Below are 19,772 nucleotides of genomic sequence, written 5' to 3' on the forward strand. Positions count from 1 at the left end.
ATATTGCGTAATGAGCTAGCGTCAGAATCCTTCCCAGTCAAATTGATGGTGATCGTCGCATATGACGTCAGTGCTACAAGACTTCCTGGTGCGACAGGTACAACGTGGCTTTCGGGATAAACTTCCGGATCATGTGGACAGTGCAATAATTCTGCACGACAATGCAAGACCACATAAAGCAGAGTGTGTACGGCGGCTACTCCGACGTTGGGGATGGGAAGAATTGGAGCACCCACTGTACTCTCCTGAACTTTCGTCCTGTGACTTTGATCTCATTCCCAAGATTAAGGAACCAATACGTGGTAGGCGGTTTGCAACACGAAAGGACTTTGCTATTGCTGTGCGCCAACAGATGACTCGATTCACACATGGTGCGGCAAATGCTGAGGCCGATGGTATTCAGCGCCTCCCACATCGTTGGCGGCGTGTGGTGACAGTAGCAGGGGACTACATTGAGGGTCTTCAGGCCAAGGTTTGTCATGTTAACTTTATGTGTATTGTGTTATCATTCTTTTGCACGGTGAAGGCTATATTGCCCTGTATACTACCGTAATAAATTCGTGTGTTACGATATTTCAGTGTTATTCATTGTCCACACATCTAGTTAAGACCTTGTCCTTTCGTCTGTATATGTCACATTTTTCAACCGGACTGTTATCTTCAAGTAAAAAAGTAGTTGCCATGACTTTTGCCCCAACCTACGTATTTTTAGATTCACTTTACATAATTCATTGTCCATTAGTTTATAAACAACCCTACTTTTTGCGATAACAAATGTTGCTGGTAGAATTTAAAATGTGAGTAGGAATATAAACGGCATTTACAATTATTTTACATGGACATCAAAGCTATTTATATGCTAAATATTTTATTGATAAGCTTTTTTGTCATAATATATATGTAAGTCTAGCCATCTTAAGATAACAAGGCTAACTTTGTTGCACTCTATTTTAAATAAGAGTAATACTTTTATAGATTATTCTGTTAATAAAATTTCTCAGGTCATTTAAGAAATCCTTCTTGCACAATAAAAATAGATTACCCTGGATAAAACTACTTATGGTTTTAAAATTAAGATCATTACATTATTATTATGTAATAAATCTCTTTATTGGTCATTTAATACCCTAAACGTAATTTTGTGGTCTTAATTGCAGACATTTGTTGTTTACCATCTCATTACATTTCTTCAATAATTACTCTAACTGCTTATTTTGCCCTTTTCTAATAGATTGGAGAACCAACAAATATGGAACTTCGTCTGTTAACCAGTCAGTTACAACAAATTATATTCAAAGGTGAGTTAAATATTTTTACATTTTATGTTAAATCAATTCATTCGATTTCTTGAAGTCTGAAAAAAACTAAATATCCGTCACTTTTTGTTTTTCATAGCTTGAAAAATATTAAGCATTGGCTAGATGGCTGATTTTAATGACGCAAATCTACTGATAGGTTATTATGCGTCGATCTTTAATATATTAATTTTACATTAAAATTGTGAAAATAATTGTAATATTAATACAAAATAAAATAAAAAGTAGACTAATAAATTAAGTATATAAATTTCAGGAGTATATTGTAAATCCATAATATAGGTGATAATTTAAAGCGAATGAATTTTATAGTAACGATCTAGAATTATTGTTAATTTCTCATATTAGTTTTTTAACACTGCATATAATATAGCAAAGTAAAGGAATTCAGAATGTTCGTATGTCCAGCGTTAACAAAACACAAACACAAGCATATCGAGCCTGAAAAATGTCTGGTGGGTTGAAATTTAATTAATGAAATGTGCGATACAAAGTACTGAAAGCATTAAGGCATTAGTGTGTTTGTTATGTTTTGAGTGTTTAATACTATAGTATTCTTTGGAAAGGTAGGCTGGTTGAAAAGAGTATCTAGAAATTTAAAAGACGTTTTGACTATATAAAAAAAGCATCTTGTACACGACTGTTTGAGTGGTTTCTTGTGCATGCTGCACGCTTCATATCATACGGTACATCACTAATCAAGAAAATATCAAAACTCAGCTTGAGAGCACGGTCACTAATCACTGCGTATCAGTTTCTCCTTATTGTGGAGCCGCATATCACGAACTCCTTTCATCCGGAACAAATTAGTTCACGAACAAAAAATATTTCAAATGTCTCCAGTGACGAACTCCGATGCTTCGAAATACTAACATTCAAATTGACCACAAATTAGTTTCTAAGATATTTAGTGGTAATCTCTGACATTAAAAGACTTTTTCATTAGTACTCGAATAACAACTGGTCTGAATCTCATGCAGCTTATATACTGCGCAGTAAGAATCAATTATCTGCAAGTCCACAACAGCATACCCTGGTTCGATAGATCAGACGGACATCTAATTAGAACTTAAATATATAATACATGAAAAGGTTAAATAATACATAATTACATGAAAATGTCAAATAATCCTATAGAATCCTATTATAGATTAACAGCACATAGCTGAGCTAATAATGCTCCACAGCACAATGGACGATATAACTGGACTGAGTTACATAAACAGTAATGAAATCTATGGATGTATAATAATAGTCATAAAATACATTGCAGGCGTTATAGAAAGAGCAAATTTGCACCTAATGCTACATGTTGACCAATAAAGCAGAATGCAGTAAATTTAAATGAAAGGAAAATGCAATATGGATAATTTAATAAAAAATAACTGTCATGTAACACAGTTTGACTTAAAAATTAACAACAATTCGGATTATTACTTGAAGATTACTTACAAAAGAGAAGACAAACACGTCAAAGTAAAACATAAAAGTTGGCAAACTTTTGTTTGGCGTATATTCTAACCAAGATTATACCGATTTCGATTGCAACAGGTGCAGGCCCGTCATCATCAGGAGAAAGGAAACTGTACAAAGAAGGGTGCTGTATCTATACCAAATGCGAAAGAGTAAAACTAACCTAACGGTAGCGCAGTCTGACCACAGGAATAGTAACGCAGGTGAATAATTAAGTTAATAGGGTTTTAAAAGTGTTAGGAAAACCTGTATGGTAATTAAAGTGATTAACTACACAAGCTAATTTTTTGTGAATATGAAAAAATTGAAAAAAATTCAATTCAGCAATTGAAGAAACTCTTTGTATAATTTTTGCAGACTCAAAGTTGTTATTAAATTTCCAACTATGATTAGCTATTAAAGATTTATTTATTTATCCTTTCTGGACATAAGATTTGTATCCTTTGATGAAAAATTTTAACGCAGTTTTAGTTTGGCTGGCATATCTCAAACCACATTGAAAAAGTATGTTATAATTTCCATAAGAATTAAAGTCAAAAATGTAACCTTTAAGAATCGAAACATAGAATGTTTTATAGGTGAGAAAATGATTTGAAAATTTAATTTCTGGAGAATCCGTGAAACTGTGCAACAGATAAAAGGATGAGAATTGGAAGACTAGCAATGTTAGTAATGTTAATTATAACAGCTAAACTTCTTCTTCGATGACAAACTTGAAGAAATTTGCTTTAAGATAAATGACTAAAAAGAATGTCATAAATTCCGAAAATTATTCTACATGTGAACAAAAATAAGAAGGCAAGTAAACATATCTCTTAATTCTTAAAAAGAAAGGAATACGAGAAGAACCAAGACGGATAACCCTATTGATGAGGACAAGAACAGAGTGTAAATTCTCTTTAGCTACCGCAATCAATGTCTTCCTCTTCTGAAGAAGTAGGAAGCAGTCCAGGCAACAGTCAAGTAGTGGCAACTCAGTCAAATTGAGATAAAGAGAATGCATCATCTGTTCAAAGATCTATGAGCTAATCCACTAGTCATGCAATTGTTGGTCCTTGAACGTTTTCAGCCTGAAGAGAAATGAGAAACTAAGCAGTTCCGATGACTTCTTGAAACCTGGACTTTCTGAAAACTCAAAAGCAAGAAAAACAAAGTATAATAATAGTGATGAATTATGCCTTTCCGGTTAAAAAAGTTTAATTAAAACAATTAATCTCTTACAATCACCCTTAATTCGATAGAATAAATAAGTTTAATTTTTAAAAAAAGAAGAAAAGTAAAATAAAGTATTAAATCTTTGCTGTATTCTAAAAACTATTCTAATCAGATTTAACTGAGAGCCATTTAATGAACAACTAGACAATGCTTTACTGTACATGAATATATTAATTATTTAACTCAACGACGAATTAACTAACGTAATTCAAAGTGTTAAGCAGCTATTTGCTTATTATTGTGATTAAAGAACGCAAACTCTCATGCCAGTGAACTCGGTTCGACTTTAGTGTAAAGTATGGATGTATGCGAATGTAATATTTTGAGGGAAAAGAGACATTTATAATCCGTCAATTGAAAAATTCTCTTGAAAGTTGGTGGTAGAAAAACAGGAATTTCAAAGTTCTGAAGTGAACTGAATCAGACACAAAGAGAAGTATTAAACAGTCTTCTAGCGCTTTGCCTTAATTAAATCATATAGTTCAGCTGCATTTAAAATCCCTAAAAAATATTTGATGAATATTTTTCATAATTGTTATTTAGCAAAATTTGCTTTCCTCTGCGGTTAAAAAATTTTTAATTTTTTTTAAAAATCAGAATTTTTTTTATTTAATTTAAATTTTACAAAACGTTTTATGATTTTAAACTTTGCCTTATGCAAAGAGCTGAAGGCCATATCGCTCTGCAATAAACATTAGAATCACTCCGCATGAAAAGCGTTAATCCTTATAATGAACAATTTGTTTGATGTCTACTACGATAGAGTTCACATAAAGTAATATTTTAAGTGATTCTCTTTAGTTTATGTCGATCTCCTGTCATTTTATGAGACATTAATTATAATTACATATGGTCTCCTAATTGTTAACATAGCTAATTTAATAAAAGCTTTCCTGTGGCTTTACACGAAATAGCTAACTTTTGTAATTCCATTTCAGTAATAAATGTTATTACAGTTATCTGAAGTAATTACGTAGAACTCGTTTAGAAATATGCGAATTTTGCATTCAGAGGGAATTATCTGAATATCCTGCGGGAAGAAAAAGGACTCCTGTATGTCTTGATGACTTAATTTACGAAAATATTTAAAATACAAAATAAAATGTTTTTAATGCAGCTCTGCGAACGGAAATATTTTATATAATATTTTCAAGAGTGCTTTCTCGCCATTTTTGTCAGGAAAATGATTAAACTCGTATCACAGAATATTTTATATTCTTGAGTTAATTAATAATTACTTAACATAGTTAAGAAATTCATTATAGATCTTAGAAAAAATATAAACGTTATCTCCTTCGATCCTCTTGATGCTTATTTTCTAAATATTCTACGGCTTTTAATAAGTTATCTTCTTTAAAAGTTTCCCTAATTAAGTTCTAACTTTATACTGCTTGAAAAATCTTAAAAAGATCCTACTCTATTCTGAAATTAATTAAGAAATTAGTTTGTATTAACTAATTAGTTTTCACTTTTAAATCTTATTAATTATTTAAGTATATTTAATGAACTGTCAGCTAATTAAACTCATTTTAGTTAATAAGGCTTATAAGGTATTTCTCCCGTCTTCTTAGTATGCCTTCGTAGTGTAGTGGTCGGCACGCTGGGCGCGTATTCGAGAAACTCGTGGTTCGATTCCCGGCGAGGGCGTTTCTCATTTTTCAAGTCTCCTGCTTCCAAAAAATACCTAATGTCTCTACATGCTAAATAACAATTAATCATCTTTTTAAAATTTAATTTCGAAATAAGATTTTAAATTTTAGGATATTTATGTTGTAGTTGTATTTATTTAGTAATACCATTAAAGTTAAGCAACACTGTTATGATTTCCAAATTCTTGTATTCAAAATATGTGGAATATATTGCGCATTGTACACAAAATTACTGTTAGATACTGTGAACTTGATACCAATTAACACAAGGAAATATCACAATAAATATAATTTACATGAACTTTATTTCTACGTAAGCTTCCTTGAGTCACGTGAGCTCTTACGTTTCCAGTTTATATATGTGACATGCTTATGTTCTACAGCCTGTGGTCTCTAAAGCAATAACTTAGAGACCTGTCTCTCTCAATTCCAGGCTATCTTGGCATCTAACATAACTAAATAAGTACTTAAACAGATACCGATTCCAATAATATGCTAATCTAAATTTACATCATTTCTATCTTATTCTATACTTACATTCTAGATTTAAGTATACAGCGAACACGGATTTTTTTTTTTTTTTTTTTTTTTTTTTTGATGATTTTATTTTAATTTGACGTTTTGTCGGCTTTTGGACACTATTAAATGACGCAAAGATTAATATTTTGGCATTTTTAAATTTAAAGAAATCCAATTTGTAGAAATTAGAAAAGCTGACTTTCCTCCAGTCCCTCTACTTATATCTAGTACATTTCGTACCCGCTTTAAATAATGAAATGCAAAACGTGTGACTCAAGGATAGACAAAATCTCTCCCAGATATCTCTGTATTAAATTCTTGGATCATAATTAGGATCTTAACAAACTGAAGAGCGAAATGTTTGCATGTGTACAAGCGTACAAGACTATAAACTTTCCTAAAAATAAAATATTAGTTTAGAAAATGTTTCTGGCCTTTAGAGATTAAGAGTCGAGTATTTCGATGCTGATTGTCATGAAAAATATTAGTCAATGTAATATTTTTCAGAATGGAGGACTTATTCACAGAATCTTATAAAATGCATGCTCTAGAAATCTTTGGCAGCTTCAGTATTGCCATGCAGTCAACTCGTAATGTTATTTGCATTAATTAAAAATGAAAAATATTTGTTCTTTAATGAATTTTTTGTACGTTTACTCGATTATGGTTCTAAAGTAATAAAACTTAAATTTTAATAACGTATTTTTAGACTGTTAAAAATTATAAACTATTTCTGTGTAATTTTTTCCGGTGCAACAATTGCGACAAATTATAAATGAAAGAGACTCGTAAATTAAAAACAATATCATTGAAATATATTTCGGGAGGATGGATTCAGCCTTAAATTGCTCCAATTTATTCATTAACTGACCCTTAAATACAAATTGAATATGAAGCCAAAAATCACAGATTTGAATATTAAATACATAGGCGAATTTTTATAGAAAGGCAGTCAATTTTTTTTTGTCTTATTTTTAAAAATGGGTACGAAATCTTTCGTATTAATATTTAAAATCTTTCAAAAATTTAATCTTAAAGTCAAGACTTTTGATTATGCATTTATCAAATTTCGCTTGTATCTTCATAAGAAGCATAGATGTAATTTCTAAATAAAACATTCTTAAATTTGTTTTTTCCTTAAACGCAGACCTGAAATTTTGTCTTTTTATATTAAGGATTTTTCCCTTGAATATTATTCTTACATCAAAGATTCGGATTCAAAAATTACAAGACATCAGAGTACCATTTAAGTTTGGGGTTCATGAAAAATGAAGATCTGTTCCACCTCCAATGTATAATATACACTATATATAAAGCTAATATATAGACATTAAGTGAGTATTATGCGTTTTCGAAAACAAAGAACCGTTTCAGCACCATTTATAGTCGCTTAATAAATTTCTGAACAATCCATACTACAAACTTCTCCATGCTTTTATGATGAATTATTCACTCTTCGGCTCAATTGCCCATCACGCTATCCACATAAGCACTAGAATCAGCCAATTACAAAAAGTAACAAGCCTTGTTCAATCTATTTTCTCTTTCCACTTCCCTCTAAATATAGACTCTTACTAAGGAGGGAATAATAAGCTAGAGTTTCCGTTCATTTTAACTTTTTTGCTCCTTCAAAACTCGTACTTTGGCAGTTAGGAGCCGCCATTCAAAAGGGTTCATTAACTTGATGAAGTGATTAGGTCCGCGATGAGGGTTCCGCGTTTAGATCGTTGCGTTTTTAACCTCCCTTTCTCTGAAGCACCTTTTGGTAGTAGTCTTCTAGCATGAGAAAGGGCAAAAGAGGGACTGTTCACGCATTGAACTACTGTTCAGGAAACGCCATGTTGCTAATTATGAATGATGCAGTCGAAGGAGAAAATATAGCAGCAAATATGAGGAATTACTAGCAATACTGAATGGAAAATGCAATACTGAAGCAATACTGAAAGAAAGAACTATTGCTTTCTCTGTGAGAAAGTTTTCGGGTATTATCTTCCAAGCCATGTGTACAATGAGTTACACACGTGAAAATAAACTATCTTATATGCCTTATATGTTAATTCATTTAGCCATACTTTAAAAAAGCGTAATATTTTAACTATGTAGTCGTAGTGTATCATTGCACAATTTTACGAGGAACCCAACTTCAGGTTCTTAAAATTTGAATTTTATCATATTATCTGCAAAGAGCATCTTGTATAGACGCGATGATTGTAAAGTATCTCGCAAGAATATAAAGGCAGACCCAGGAAACCCAACCAGTAAATTTTATAACGGTATTTAGGTTCACACATCATGCGTTGAGTTATTACTGGAAGCTGTTGAGCAGAACATAAAAGTGTTCAACTGGTTTAAATTGTTCCTGTGAAGAATTTGAGCGGTGTGCATCCCTATATGAGCTCTAAACTCCCTCACATGCATTTTATTTATGAAACTGCGGCTAAAACGGAGTAGCTACTTCAAAACAGGTACAATGAACGATTCCCGTGTATCCCGTATTGAGCAGCTGCTTATTTTCCATGTGTAATCCAACAGATAAAAAGGCATATCCGCGGCTACGCATTGGAGTAAATATATTATGCAACTCAAAATCCATACAGGAGATGACAACTCACGCCATCAAAACGCTTTTCCATTCAATAGCGCCTCTGCGCCACGTTAATGCGTCATTTAGGCGCACACATTCCATTACAAAATCCGTTTATTTCAGCCTCTTTTACCTGCGTTTATATTTTTGGGACATATTTTCCACTCTCCCTGTATAACTAACTTTTCCATGTGAGCTTCATTAATGGAGATAGGCATTCCTATACTTCCAATGCATCGTTTTATAGTAAATTTTAAAGCACTTCTCATCATAACTGCTTAGTATAACAGGTAGGTTTTCTTCTCTGCACGCCACAGTTTGAAAATTCAGACCCCAGTATTCGGTAAATGGGTTCTGTTTCATTAGTTTTTCCAGCAAAATAAGAAATAAACATTATAAGAAATAAGAAAGCGCAAATAGTTTCTATTACGACATTCATTACGACATTACTCATTCTATTACGACATTTTAAGCTTACGAAGAGGGATATAGAATTTGATATATTCCTTAGGACTTGAACGTATTAAGATTACCTTTCTAATCAATCTCCTTCTCTAACATTTCTTTTTCGTTTAACCCTCAGTAATATAGAGTGGCCAAAATAAAAATGGCCGGAGAATGAATATAATTCCGACACTGAATTTACCCTAGTATATTAACAGCAGGACTTCCCTTCGTTACAAAGTCTGTTTCGTGAAATTTTGTCCCTATGTTTTCAATTGCATATATTGCTAGAGATTTTGCCAATACACTTCCTTATTTAAAATCTTGCGCAAACAGTTCAGTACACAAGTACAGTACAGTTTCCAAGAATTGTGTTTCCATTTACCCTTAGCAATGAACAATGCCTCTTTTATCATTAACACATTTGTCTTATATTCAACTGATCATTAAATATGTTTTCATCTTTCAGTTCAACCGCTCACTAAATACGTCTTTACTAGCATTCAAACTACTGGTTGCTGTCACGTGTCACCTCTCAGACCCTTTGCTGTCTATCCCAGCTTCTAATGATCTCTTTTGATATTAAGAGTACAATTTCATAAAATTCCGAAAATATTTTCGGGACCAGTTTTATTTTAACCACTTTGTATTTCGGTTAAATTACTCGAACATGTTAACGAATGCTTAACTGTGGATCTGGCAAGGCAGAATAATATTATGTTTAATTACCTAGAGTTATTTAACTTCTAAAAAGCTAAATCTGGTTAAAAGCTGAAGAAATACGGTTTCTTCTTACCTCTGTAGTAGGTAATTTATTATTAGGAAAGTATTTAAAGCAACTCTGAAACTATCTTAGAAGAAATTTCGAATGTTTGCAAAGCGATCATTGAGAACGTTCGAAATGAGTACTTAATACCAAAAGAAACAAATACATACTAAGCAAATACTGTTATTTGATTTGAAGGATGCGAAAGAGGAGGAAAAAATACTAAAAAAAGGAAGAGCTGAAATTGAGATTTTAATGTAATCTGGCAGCCCGAGATAATCTGAGTAAATTGTTCAAAAAAGAAGAAAGATAGGAAAGATAATTGAGGTCTGAAGTTTGTCTTGAAGATAAAAAAAACTGAATGACGAAATGAAAAACTCGTTTCCTGAAGAATAACGATTTTCTGGCACTTTTCGTTTTAACCTTGCCGTTATTTGCATTTTAGAAAGGAGAGAGAATCCTCATATTTTGCTTTTCATTTCGAAACATTGTAATAAATTTATGTTTGCTAAGTGAAGCTTTTTTCCTATTTCTGTCAAGAGAAAAAACCGTATTCATTAAAACTGATTACTTATTTTACACTATTGGATTGCTAATACAAAAGTCTAATATCATAATCATTAGATCTGAAATGCGGTAATATTCGACATGTTTGATGAAGAGATCATTTGCTTTAATTTTGGAATAACATTAGTATAAAGATTTTAACCTATATCCTCATTTGAAGTTGAAGAATATATCACGAAAATGTTAAGATACCACAATGTATCCAGTTTTTAAATAAACTTTCACCTTTTATATCTACTCTTAGTGCTTGTGACTTTAAAATAAACCTGTGATTAACAATATTATTTGTAATTCTGTTACCACCGGATTATGCAAGATGAGATGCATATAGGATTTCAATTCAAAGCTTTTGGTTAATGCAAGGGAAATTCAAAATACTTCATAACTTTTCCGCGTTATCTTCATTACGTTCATTTCAACTGCATTAATGCTTCTGTTTTCTCTAAGAAATCCGGAAGTTAAAAAAGCCTACTCTAACTGACTACACAATCGCTGTTTGTATTGCTTCTAGTGTATTATTGCCTTTTCTGCACTTCTTACCATTAATGGTCTTTTTAGGGGTGTATTAATAAACCTACTGAAAGGATGCACATACATCTCTAGTACTGTTTTCTTATACACAGTGTCTGAGTATTCAGCCTTCGTGCTGCTTCTGTTTCGGTGTCATATCCAAATGGATGACGGTCTTAGCACTTAATTGCTGGAATCACACCAACTCAGGATGACAAGAATACTTTATGCCAGATGCTGCTTAATGCGATCATGATTAAGGTTATCTTTCGAGTACTGTTATCGAATTGCTTAAGTTCCGCCCGTTTGAATAGGAAAACATGGAAAATATATTGCTTCCAGTGGAAAGAAACATTGAAAACGTATGCGTCTTCCCAACGTCCTCAGCCATGCGCACGCCGTCGCATCATCTGAAACCGAAGAGAAAAATCAGTAGACTAGTTATTATGTGGACGGATTATTGTATGTTAAATATACGTCAGTTTCCACGACTAGTTTGTGATATTATGCTCCAAATATCTTTGGACATCTTCAAATGCATCGTCTTCACGACTGGTCTGCAAACTCTAAACTGGCTCAAAGTCCATGCTTGGATTTCTCTATTTTCAAGGCTAGTGTGTATCCCAAATGACTCTGGCTGATTTAAAATAAACTATCCCATTAAAAACACTGTATACTTTCTTCATAGTAAGGCAAACATGTTAATAGTGAAGAACATAAAGGTGATTTACTTTGTCTATAACATTAGGTATTTTTTTTTTTTTGGAAACAGGCAAGGTGAAAAATGAGCAAACGCCTTCGCCGGGAATCGAATCACAGACCTCTTTAATATCGGCCCAGCGTGCAGAACCACTACACCACGAAGGGACGCTAGGAAGGCGGGATAAATAACTTATAACCTGCTAGAGGAACATGATTCTCAAATGAATGGCCTAAATGTTCTATTAAAATACTATCCTGTAAACATTTATAATGTAGACGAAACAAGTCTATAACACCATGTATTGTCAGAAATGCATATTTTCTTAAAGCTAAAATCATTGTTGAGCATCATGTATGAGTTCTATGGACTGTAGATGTAATTCAAAACAAGTATGACGTCAGTAGTTTGTAATGAATTCCGTTTAAAATGGCTTAATGAATTGAAGAATATCTTTCTCCTCATCAACAACAGCGTATCACACAAATATATCTCTTAAGCACATTGCCACATATGCTTAAGCATCTCGTTGACAGCGTTTTAAGCATATTGCCAGCATAATTTAGCAAAGTGACCAATGTATTATGAGAGCGATGGACGAATATGTTTGCCGTGGAGTCCTCTATAACATAGATGATATAGATATAAGTGCACATGAATTAGCAAGGGAACTTAACTTTATTCATAGCATTTACTGAGCATATCTTGGAAATGAGTCTCAGAAACAGAAACAAGGAACTGTTTTAATTATCAGAACCTTTATTAAATGATCGATTAGAGGAAGCTGAAGAAGGAAAAGCAACGTTTCCTGCCAACTTTAATTGTAAGGAATTTAACGCATGGATGGATATTGATAGAGCACTCTTGTTCTTTAAAGCTCTTTACCGTACAGCATATAAGATTAAACAAATGGTTATTTACCGCAGCATAATTGCCAGAACTGTAAAACAAAATTTGCATAGTTAATTATGCTTAGGTTAACAAACCTAAAGTAGTTAAACCTGACTGTTGATTGCTCGTAAAAAGAAACAATTTTTCAAATGGGAGGGAAAACAGGTTTATGTTCCTTATCGGCATATTCTAAGCAATGTTTGATGTATTACATGAGGAATGATAAACGCAGCTAAACGATTCTGTTATCTTTTTAGAGTACATAAGGATCGTAAGGATGGCTAGTGTCAATTTAATATAAATAAAACATCATGAATTACTGAAATAATCAATAAATCAATAATAAAACAATAAAGCTACCATCGATAAGGATGTGTAAGATCCATACGGATAGTAGCTGTATTCCTCTAATATAATCATCTAATTTAATTCTCTATCTGATGCCATAAGAATGCAAGTGATATATGATATAAAAGCAAATGAGAATCTTTCAACGCTTCAGACTGGCTGTACACTATATGAAAACTTACATCTGCAACACTGTTGAAAAATGGTAGTATTTAAAGCAAGTATCTATAAAACTCTAACTATATAGCTATTTGAGCATTGCTAGCATTTATGCACTTACAATGTCTGGATTAGGTCAGCAAAGCAGGATAGGATGAACAAATTCAAGTTTGTCTCATATCTTACTAAATTCAAATGAGCCAGCATGGTGAGTATGCAAATTTTATAAAATAAGCATTTTTTAAACGATAATAGTAGGTTAAGATGTAATCTCAAAATGACTATTAAGAATAAATCCCTCTTAAAAATACTAAAACCAGGTGAACTATAAGAAATGAGGAATCGTTCCTAGTGTACAGTTTCTTACAGTGTACCAGCTAGTCAGACGACTTGTAGGATTCCCGTTTGCTTTACCATACATCAGTTGCATAATTAACAATATCCTTATGGATTATATCTCTGTTTCCCTATTATTGATTATTTCAGTAGTTTATAACGTTATTTTAAGACCTGTAGTTATTTAATAATTATAGACTTTAAGTTATAACTTTATTTTAAGAAAACGATGTACTAAGCAGAATGCTTTTTTACCCAGGTAATGGTTCACAGAAGTTTTACTATGTAATCGCAAGACTAAATAAAATTAATTTCAGAGTGTAATTATTTTTAACATTAATGAACAATTAGAAAACACTAATGAGTTCATAATACTATTTGCATTCTTCTTGATAACACGTTTCGCATTTGTAATGTCTTCTTACTTTATGAGCTTATGAGGTCATTTTTCATAAAACTCGTTGTACAAAAGATTTAGAACTACAGTGTGTCACTGAGCCGCACTGTGCTTCTGATCCTTTGATAAAGCGCGCAAATAATGAAAAAGACCATATCAGATTTCGTTAAGGTAATTAATTCACTTACTCACCACACCAAGGTTGAGAAAATCGTCTCTGTATCTGTTGGATCACTATCAATGACAGAAACGAAGATAAATCGAAGTTCTCTTTCCCGCAAAAGGAAAACAATTTGAACGAAAGAACACCCACGTCCTTCCTTTGATTTCTAAGATAAGAATATCTGGAAACTTCTTTCGTTATAAGTTTAACTTCTCGAAGTATTTCAGGTCAATTTATTTCCTTTGAGTCTACTATATTTTGTTTGCCCGAAAAATAAAAAAAATATGCTATCTGGCTTAAGACTAGCTATTTTTCGAAACATGTGATATTCAGCTGCAGTGATTTTTAGATAAGGGAAATGAATAATGTTTCTAAACAACGAGTTCACTTAGTTGTGTTTAAAATGTGCCATTGTGTAGTTAATGTGTAGATCTTATGAAGTAAAATAACTATTAAATAGCGTCTTGAGATACATGCAAACAATGGTACAGAGATTCCATAACATCAAAGATTTCCATTTTTAGTAGAATATAGGTATTTCTATAATTACATGGGTGTTTTAGAAGTATATTTTTAGATATGACATCATCCTTGCATCAATCACTCTGAAATTGAAATTTATATGATGATAACTGTCAATGAGAATGAAGTATAAATTTTTGTCTTCAGATAAGTTTTAAAGGTATCGAGATCATTAGGCATTTTGTTTAGATGCAGGAGATATGCAAAAATGTTTCATTCCCTCGTCGGGATTCGAATTCAGGACCTTCTGTTTGCTAGCCGGTGTGCTTTTCAATTTCTCCATGAACGTACGGTATAACAAAAGAGAAAACACCTTATTTTCTTCCCGCCTAAAGGGCAACTGGGGAGGCAAGAACCCAATTATTTTATAACAATGGTATTCTTTTCTTCGGGTATTAAAGTACATGATTTCATAACTTACAAACGTAAGAAATATCGAGGATTTTTAAGTACACAGTACTAAATGGTTCGTTGAAAAATCAAATAAAATAAGCTGTCTCATGGAGTTATCCGTAAAATTCATGTACATATATGCGACTCAGTTCTTGACGAAGGTGGTATTTCCGTTGTTTACAGTACTCAAATGCAAATAAAATAGTGATGTGGTATTGGGATAGAAGTCAGCAGTTTGCTTTCTACCAAACATCGGCGTAAAACTTTTGCGCTAACTGAGTGTTGACAAATATCTTGTCGCATTAATGATAACATTAGCATATGTAATGGATGATTCCTTAATAAATTTTAAAAATGAACTATTAAAGCTGAACTTAAAAATGAACTGAAAATGCATAGTTTACAGATATTATTAAATAAATTACTATGGTGTTTTAATATAACAAAGCAAACATCAGTGGGTGAACTTTTTATTATTTCAGCTGTAGCTCCTCGATACTCAGACTTCAAGTACGTTTTAAAATGGATTGAGAAACATCTCATTTGCACAAAGTACTCGTGTTTTCACGTCCTTTAATATTTGTCACTTGCAATCCATGCTATTTATCTTTCATATATCACCACAAGAATATATCAAATATGTAAGCCCACAGAATCCATCTCTCACAAAATTTCGCCTTCAGTTAATCTTGCAGCTTTGGTTCAATTAAGGAACAGTCTAACTTATTTCCAAATAATATTTGGCTGAAAAGGAGAAATTCGGGCAACTATAGGTTTTTCTTTCCTTATCCAAGTAAATTTATTATGTGACAGTAAATTTTGAAGAGGAAAGATCCAAAAACGGATAAATGCAAAGCCTTTTTCATTCCTCTAGTAATTATCATAATATCTGTCAAATTTTCATTTCTTACGATTTATACTTTTTTGTCAATAATTTCGTCGAGAATTCCCATGCCAGTGTACCTATACTAAGCACCTAACGTTTATTCAAAACTGATAGCGATGTAACCTAAGTATTCAGTCGCAGTACCTCTGCCGTAATGCATAAGTGTGGTAGAACATGGTATAGAATGCTAATAGTTCCAGATCCAAGCTAATTCCCAAACTTCTTACACAGTTATCACTGCCCTATCGTTATAGCTTACAATATTTTTCTGCACTAGTGATATGGATTTGCACATGTATCAGTAATGGAAACGTTCTTGTGCGCTATTCACTTACTCCTATCGAGTACTACGAATTCTATAGTTATGTAGCATTTACACTAAACAATTAATAATAAATGTTTATTAGAAACAAATAATAGTTAATTAGTTACTTCAAAGCATTCGTGAGATAACTCACCAGAGCCCCAAAACCTTTCTGAAGAATATTTCCAGAAAAAGATTCGTCATGTTATAAGGTATTTCTCCCGCCTTCCTAGCTTGCGTTCGTGGTGTAGGGGTTCTGCACGCGGGGCCAGAGGTCCGTGGTTAAATTCCCGGCGAAGGCAGTTGCTAATTTTACATCTCTCTGGCTTATCCAATTAACCTAATGTCTCCACAATGTTATCTTGATTTACTAAAGCTTGTCATATACCTATAATTTGAGCTAAAGATGAGGTAGTCTTTCAGAAAAATATCTGATCTTTAAATCGTTTTATTGGCTCTTGTGGTGTTGCAAGTGTGACAATCTATCTTAACTAGATACCTACAACTATTCAATCAATTTACACGTGTCCAATATTTGCTGGCCTTAAGTCTATACGGTACTTGCGTTCAACAAGTAATAAAATACTTTACTTACCCATAAAATGTCAAAAGGACTTCAGATAACAACTTGTTAGCTCAATTTTACTTTGTTTAATTAATTACTGATATGCAATCTGGGTTAGATATTCAACAACTTGCTAACATAGCCCACAAATACAAGAACACTTGGAAACAGAAGAACATGAATACGGAAAAACGGAAGAACGATAATACGGCGCCGTTTGTTGAAGATAGAACACGAATTTTAAATCTATTCACACCGTGCACTTTGCTTACTGGAAATATTTTTACGTTAATCACACATATTGCAGATGGAGCCTTACACACATGCAACTATTTCTTTTACACTCATTCTTCTGTTCATCACAAGATGGCTAACACGAGGATATGAATTGATGACAGAAATGGTAACAGATTCTTGATGCGAAAAACACATTAACACGTTTCTTCTGTTATGGTACAAAATCACGGTACCAATATGTTATGTGACAAAATGTCACGGTACCAATATGTTATGTTAAAAAAATCATATGGTACCAAAATTGTTATGGTTTCCTACTCTGTTGACATAACACTTAAAATTTTTTAACAGTAATATACTAATATCAATAAGCCCTGTACATTTGCGTTGTGTTTTCGGATTAACCCTGAAATCAACTTGAGAATGAGACGGGTGAAGATCATGAGCACACACACAAAAATTTAACCTTTAAATGATCTAGAAAAACTTATTTATTTAACTATTAATGCCAATGATAAATATATATATATCCATTAGTTAAAAAAAAATATCAAAATACATTCAACAAAATTTGAACTATTGTTTTACACATCAAACATTCCAAGTAATTATTTTTTTTTACATTCTTGTAATTACTATTAAATTTAATATTGCAAATCTGGTAAAACATACCAAAATAAACTATAAATTTAAGAACACTACCCTCGCCGGGGAGAAAATAATAAAAAAAATTTAACAAGCTACACTTTCTACTTCACACAGAATTCATCAATACAACAAAAAAATATTGCTTAATATTGCACTCAATATAATCATTTAAATACTATTATTGCACATAATAATTTTTATTATTTAATTTTTTTTCTTAGATTAATTAAATAAGGTTTAACCGGATAAAGATAAGTAATGACACATTTACTATTCTACAAACAAGTTTGTCCTGAGAAACAAGAATGCTCTAATACAAGCACTATTTCAAATCATCCTCACCAATGAGTAATTCAAAAAAAACATTCAAGTAAATAATTTCCTGAAGAACTTAATTTTCTTAACCATTAAGTTAAGTTACAATAATTTTAATAAGGTTATAAATCTTTATTCCATTTAATGCTTTTACTTGATTGATACACCAAAGAAAAATGATTTCTATAGAGTTAGGATAAAGTTATCAACTACAAAAAAAAATTTAGGGTTCAACAAATTAACAAATTAAGTTAATTCAATCATTTTAACTGCAGAAATCTATAATATTTAACTAACCAAGAATTAACCAAAAAGAAAAGAACTTATCTGTTAAGGAGCATCAAACAAAAGAAATCCATCGAAGCTCATGAGGAATGCTGGCAGCCTGTTGAATGAAAAAAAAAAAAAAATGTTCGTCGAACAGTTTGGATTCATTACGGTAGCCTAGAAGTTCTAGTAGATTTTAGGATGAACAAATGAGGTTCCAGTACGGCAAGATAAGTGAAATACAGTGCTGGCGGGCTGTTGAATGGAAAAAATGTTCGTAGAACAGTATGGATTCATTACGGTAGCCTTGAAGTTCTAGTAGATTTTAGGATGAGCGAATGAGGTTCCAAAAACAACGGTTGGAAATTATTCATTACGGTAGCCTTGAAGTTCTAGTAGAATTTAGGATGAGCAAATGAGGTTCCAAAAACAACGGTTGTAAATTAACGCTCTGGTCTCGAGTGAAGCGACGAATCAATGGTGCGCATCATTTTTCTAGAAATTTACTTCTGTATATTTTTCTTGAGATACACAAACACACACAACAAAAAACTGATGAAAGAATTTCGATTTTTTTTTTTTTTTTTTTTTTTTAAGACATGGATGCCCATACCTACGGCCCGCGCTCACAGCGCTTAGCCAAGAGGCCCGTAGGTCTATCGGGGAGAAGCTCCATTTTCTTCGTCGGAGTCAGCTGTCGCCTCCGGCCAATTCAAAGGGCAAAGGAAGTAAAGTGCAAAAAGTGTCAAAAAGTGCGCTCGTCCCACAAAACAACCCGTTAAAAGGGAAAGCGCCGGACTGCCAAGTTGGCGCAACCCAATTTTTCGCCGAAACTTGAAATAGTTGCAACCACAGCATACCCTCATGTTATCAAACTCGCCAAAACCACTATTTTGAAACCTCAACAGAAAATCTATGTCGCCAAACCCTCGCCAAATAAACACCACCTGCGACCGGGGGAGATTAGGAATTTCAACAACCCTGCAAGGGTCCCAACGAAAGAACGCTGAAAACTCGCAAAAAGTGACTTTTCAACCGGAAAGAAGGCATTTCATCCCCCTTTAACTAAATCACAAGCGAAACGAAGAAAAATCTACTAATTAAAGCTCATAACTGACATGCAATTAAAGTTAGAAAAATGAAAGTTATGCCAAATTAAAGAGCTAATTTTTCTGCAACTAATGATATTAAATACTAAGAAATCAAATTAATTTTTGACATGAAAAACTGAGTTTATTACGTAGAAAAAAAATACTTATCCATTGTTTGCGTGTACAAGATTGAAGACGCAGTTCGCGTAAACTCGGAAAGCCAAAATATATTACACTAGAATTAATAGGCCCAAAAAGAATATAACCCAACTTGCGTAGCTCAAATTTTGAATAATTACAAATTAAAATTTTGATTTTTATGAATCACTTAATTAAATTAAATTCGCTACACAACATCCCTCCGATGATCGTGAAAAAAAATTTTTTTGGCGAAGCCAAAAAAATTTTAGGACCCACAGACAATGGAAAAGTTTTACATAAGTTACTAAATACAAAGAGGGAAAAAAAAGTACATAATGGTACCACATGTTAATTGCCAAACGAATA

At 32.5% G+C, this 19,772-nt stretch overlaps 1 protein-coding gene across 1 annotated transcript in view; it reads left to right on the forward strand.

The window, feature by feature from the left end:
* Positions 1-19,772, forward strand: part of LOC118186526 (carbonic anhydrase-related protein 10-like) — an 850,161-nt gene that overhangs the window by 704,488 nt on the left and 125,901 nt on the right. The window contains exon 6 of the mRNA XM_085820883.1: positions 1,232-1,298. Coding sequence (XP_085677009.1) covers positions 1,232-1,298 — 67 coding nt within the window. The remainder of the gene's footprint in view (positions 1-1,231; positions 1,299-19,772) is intronic.

This window comes from Stegodyphus dumicola, chromosome 7 (genome assembly GCF_044657685.1).
Source record: "Stegodyphus dumicola isolate Sdum_Otavi_A_Nest chromosome 7, ASM4465768v1".
Lineage (NCBI taxonomy): Eukaryota > Metazoa > Arthropoda > Arachnida > Araneae > Eresidae > Stegodyphus > Stegodyphus dumicola.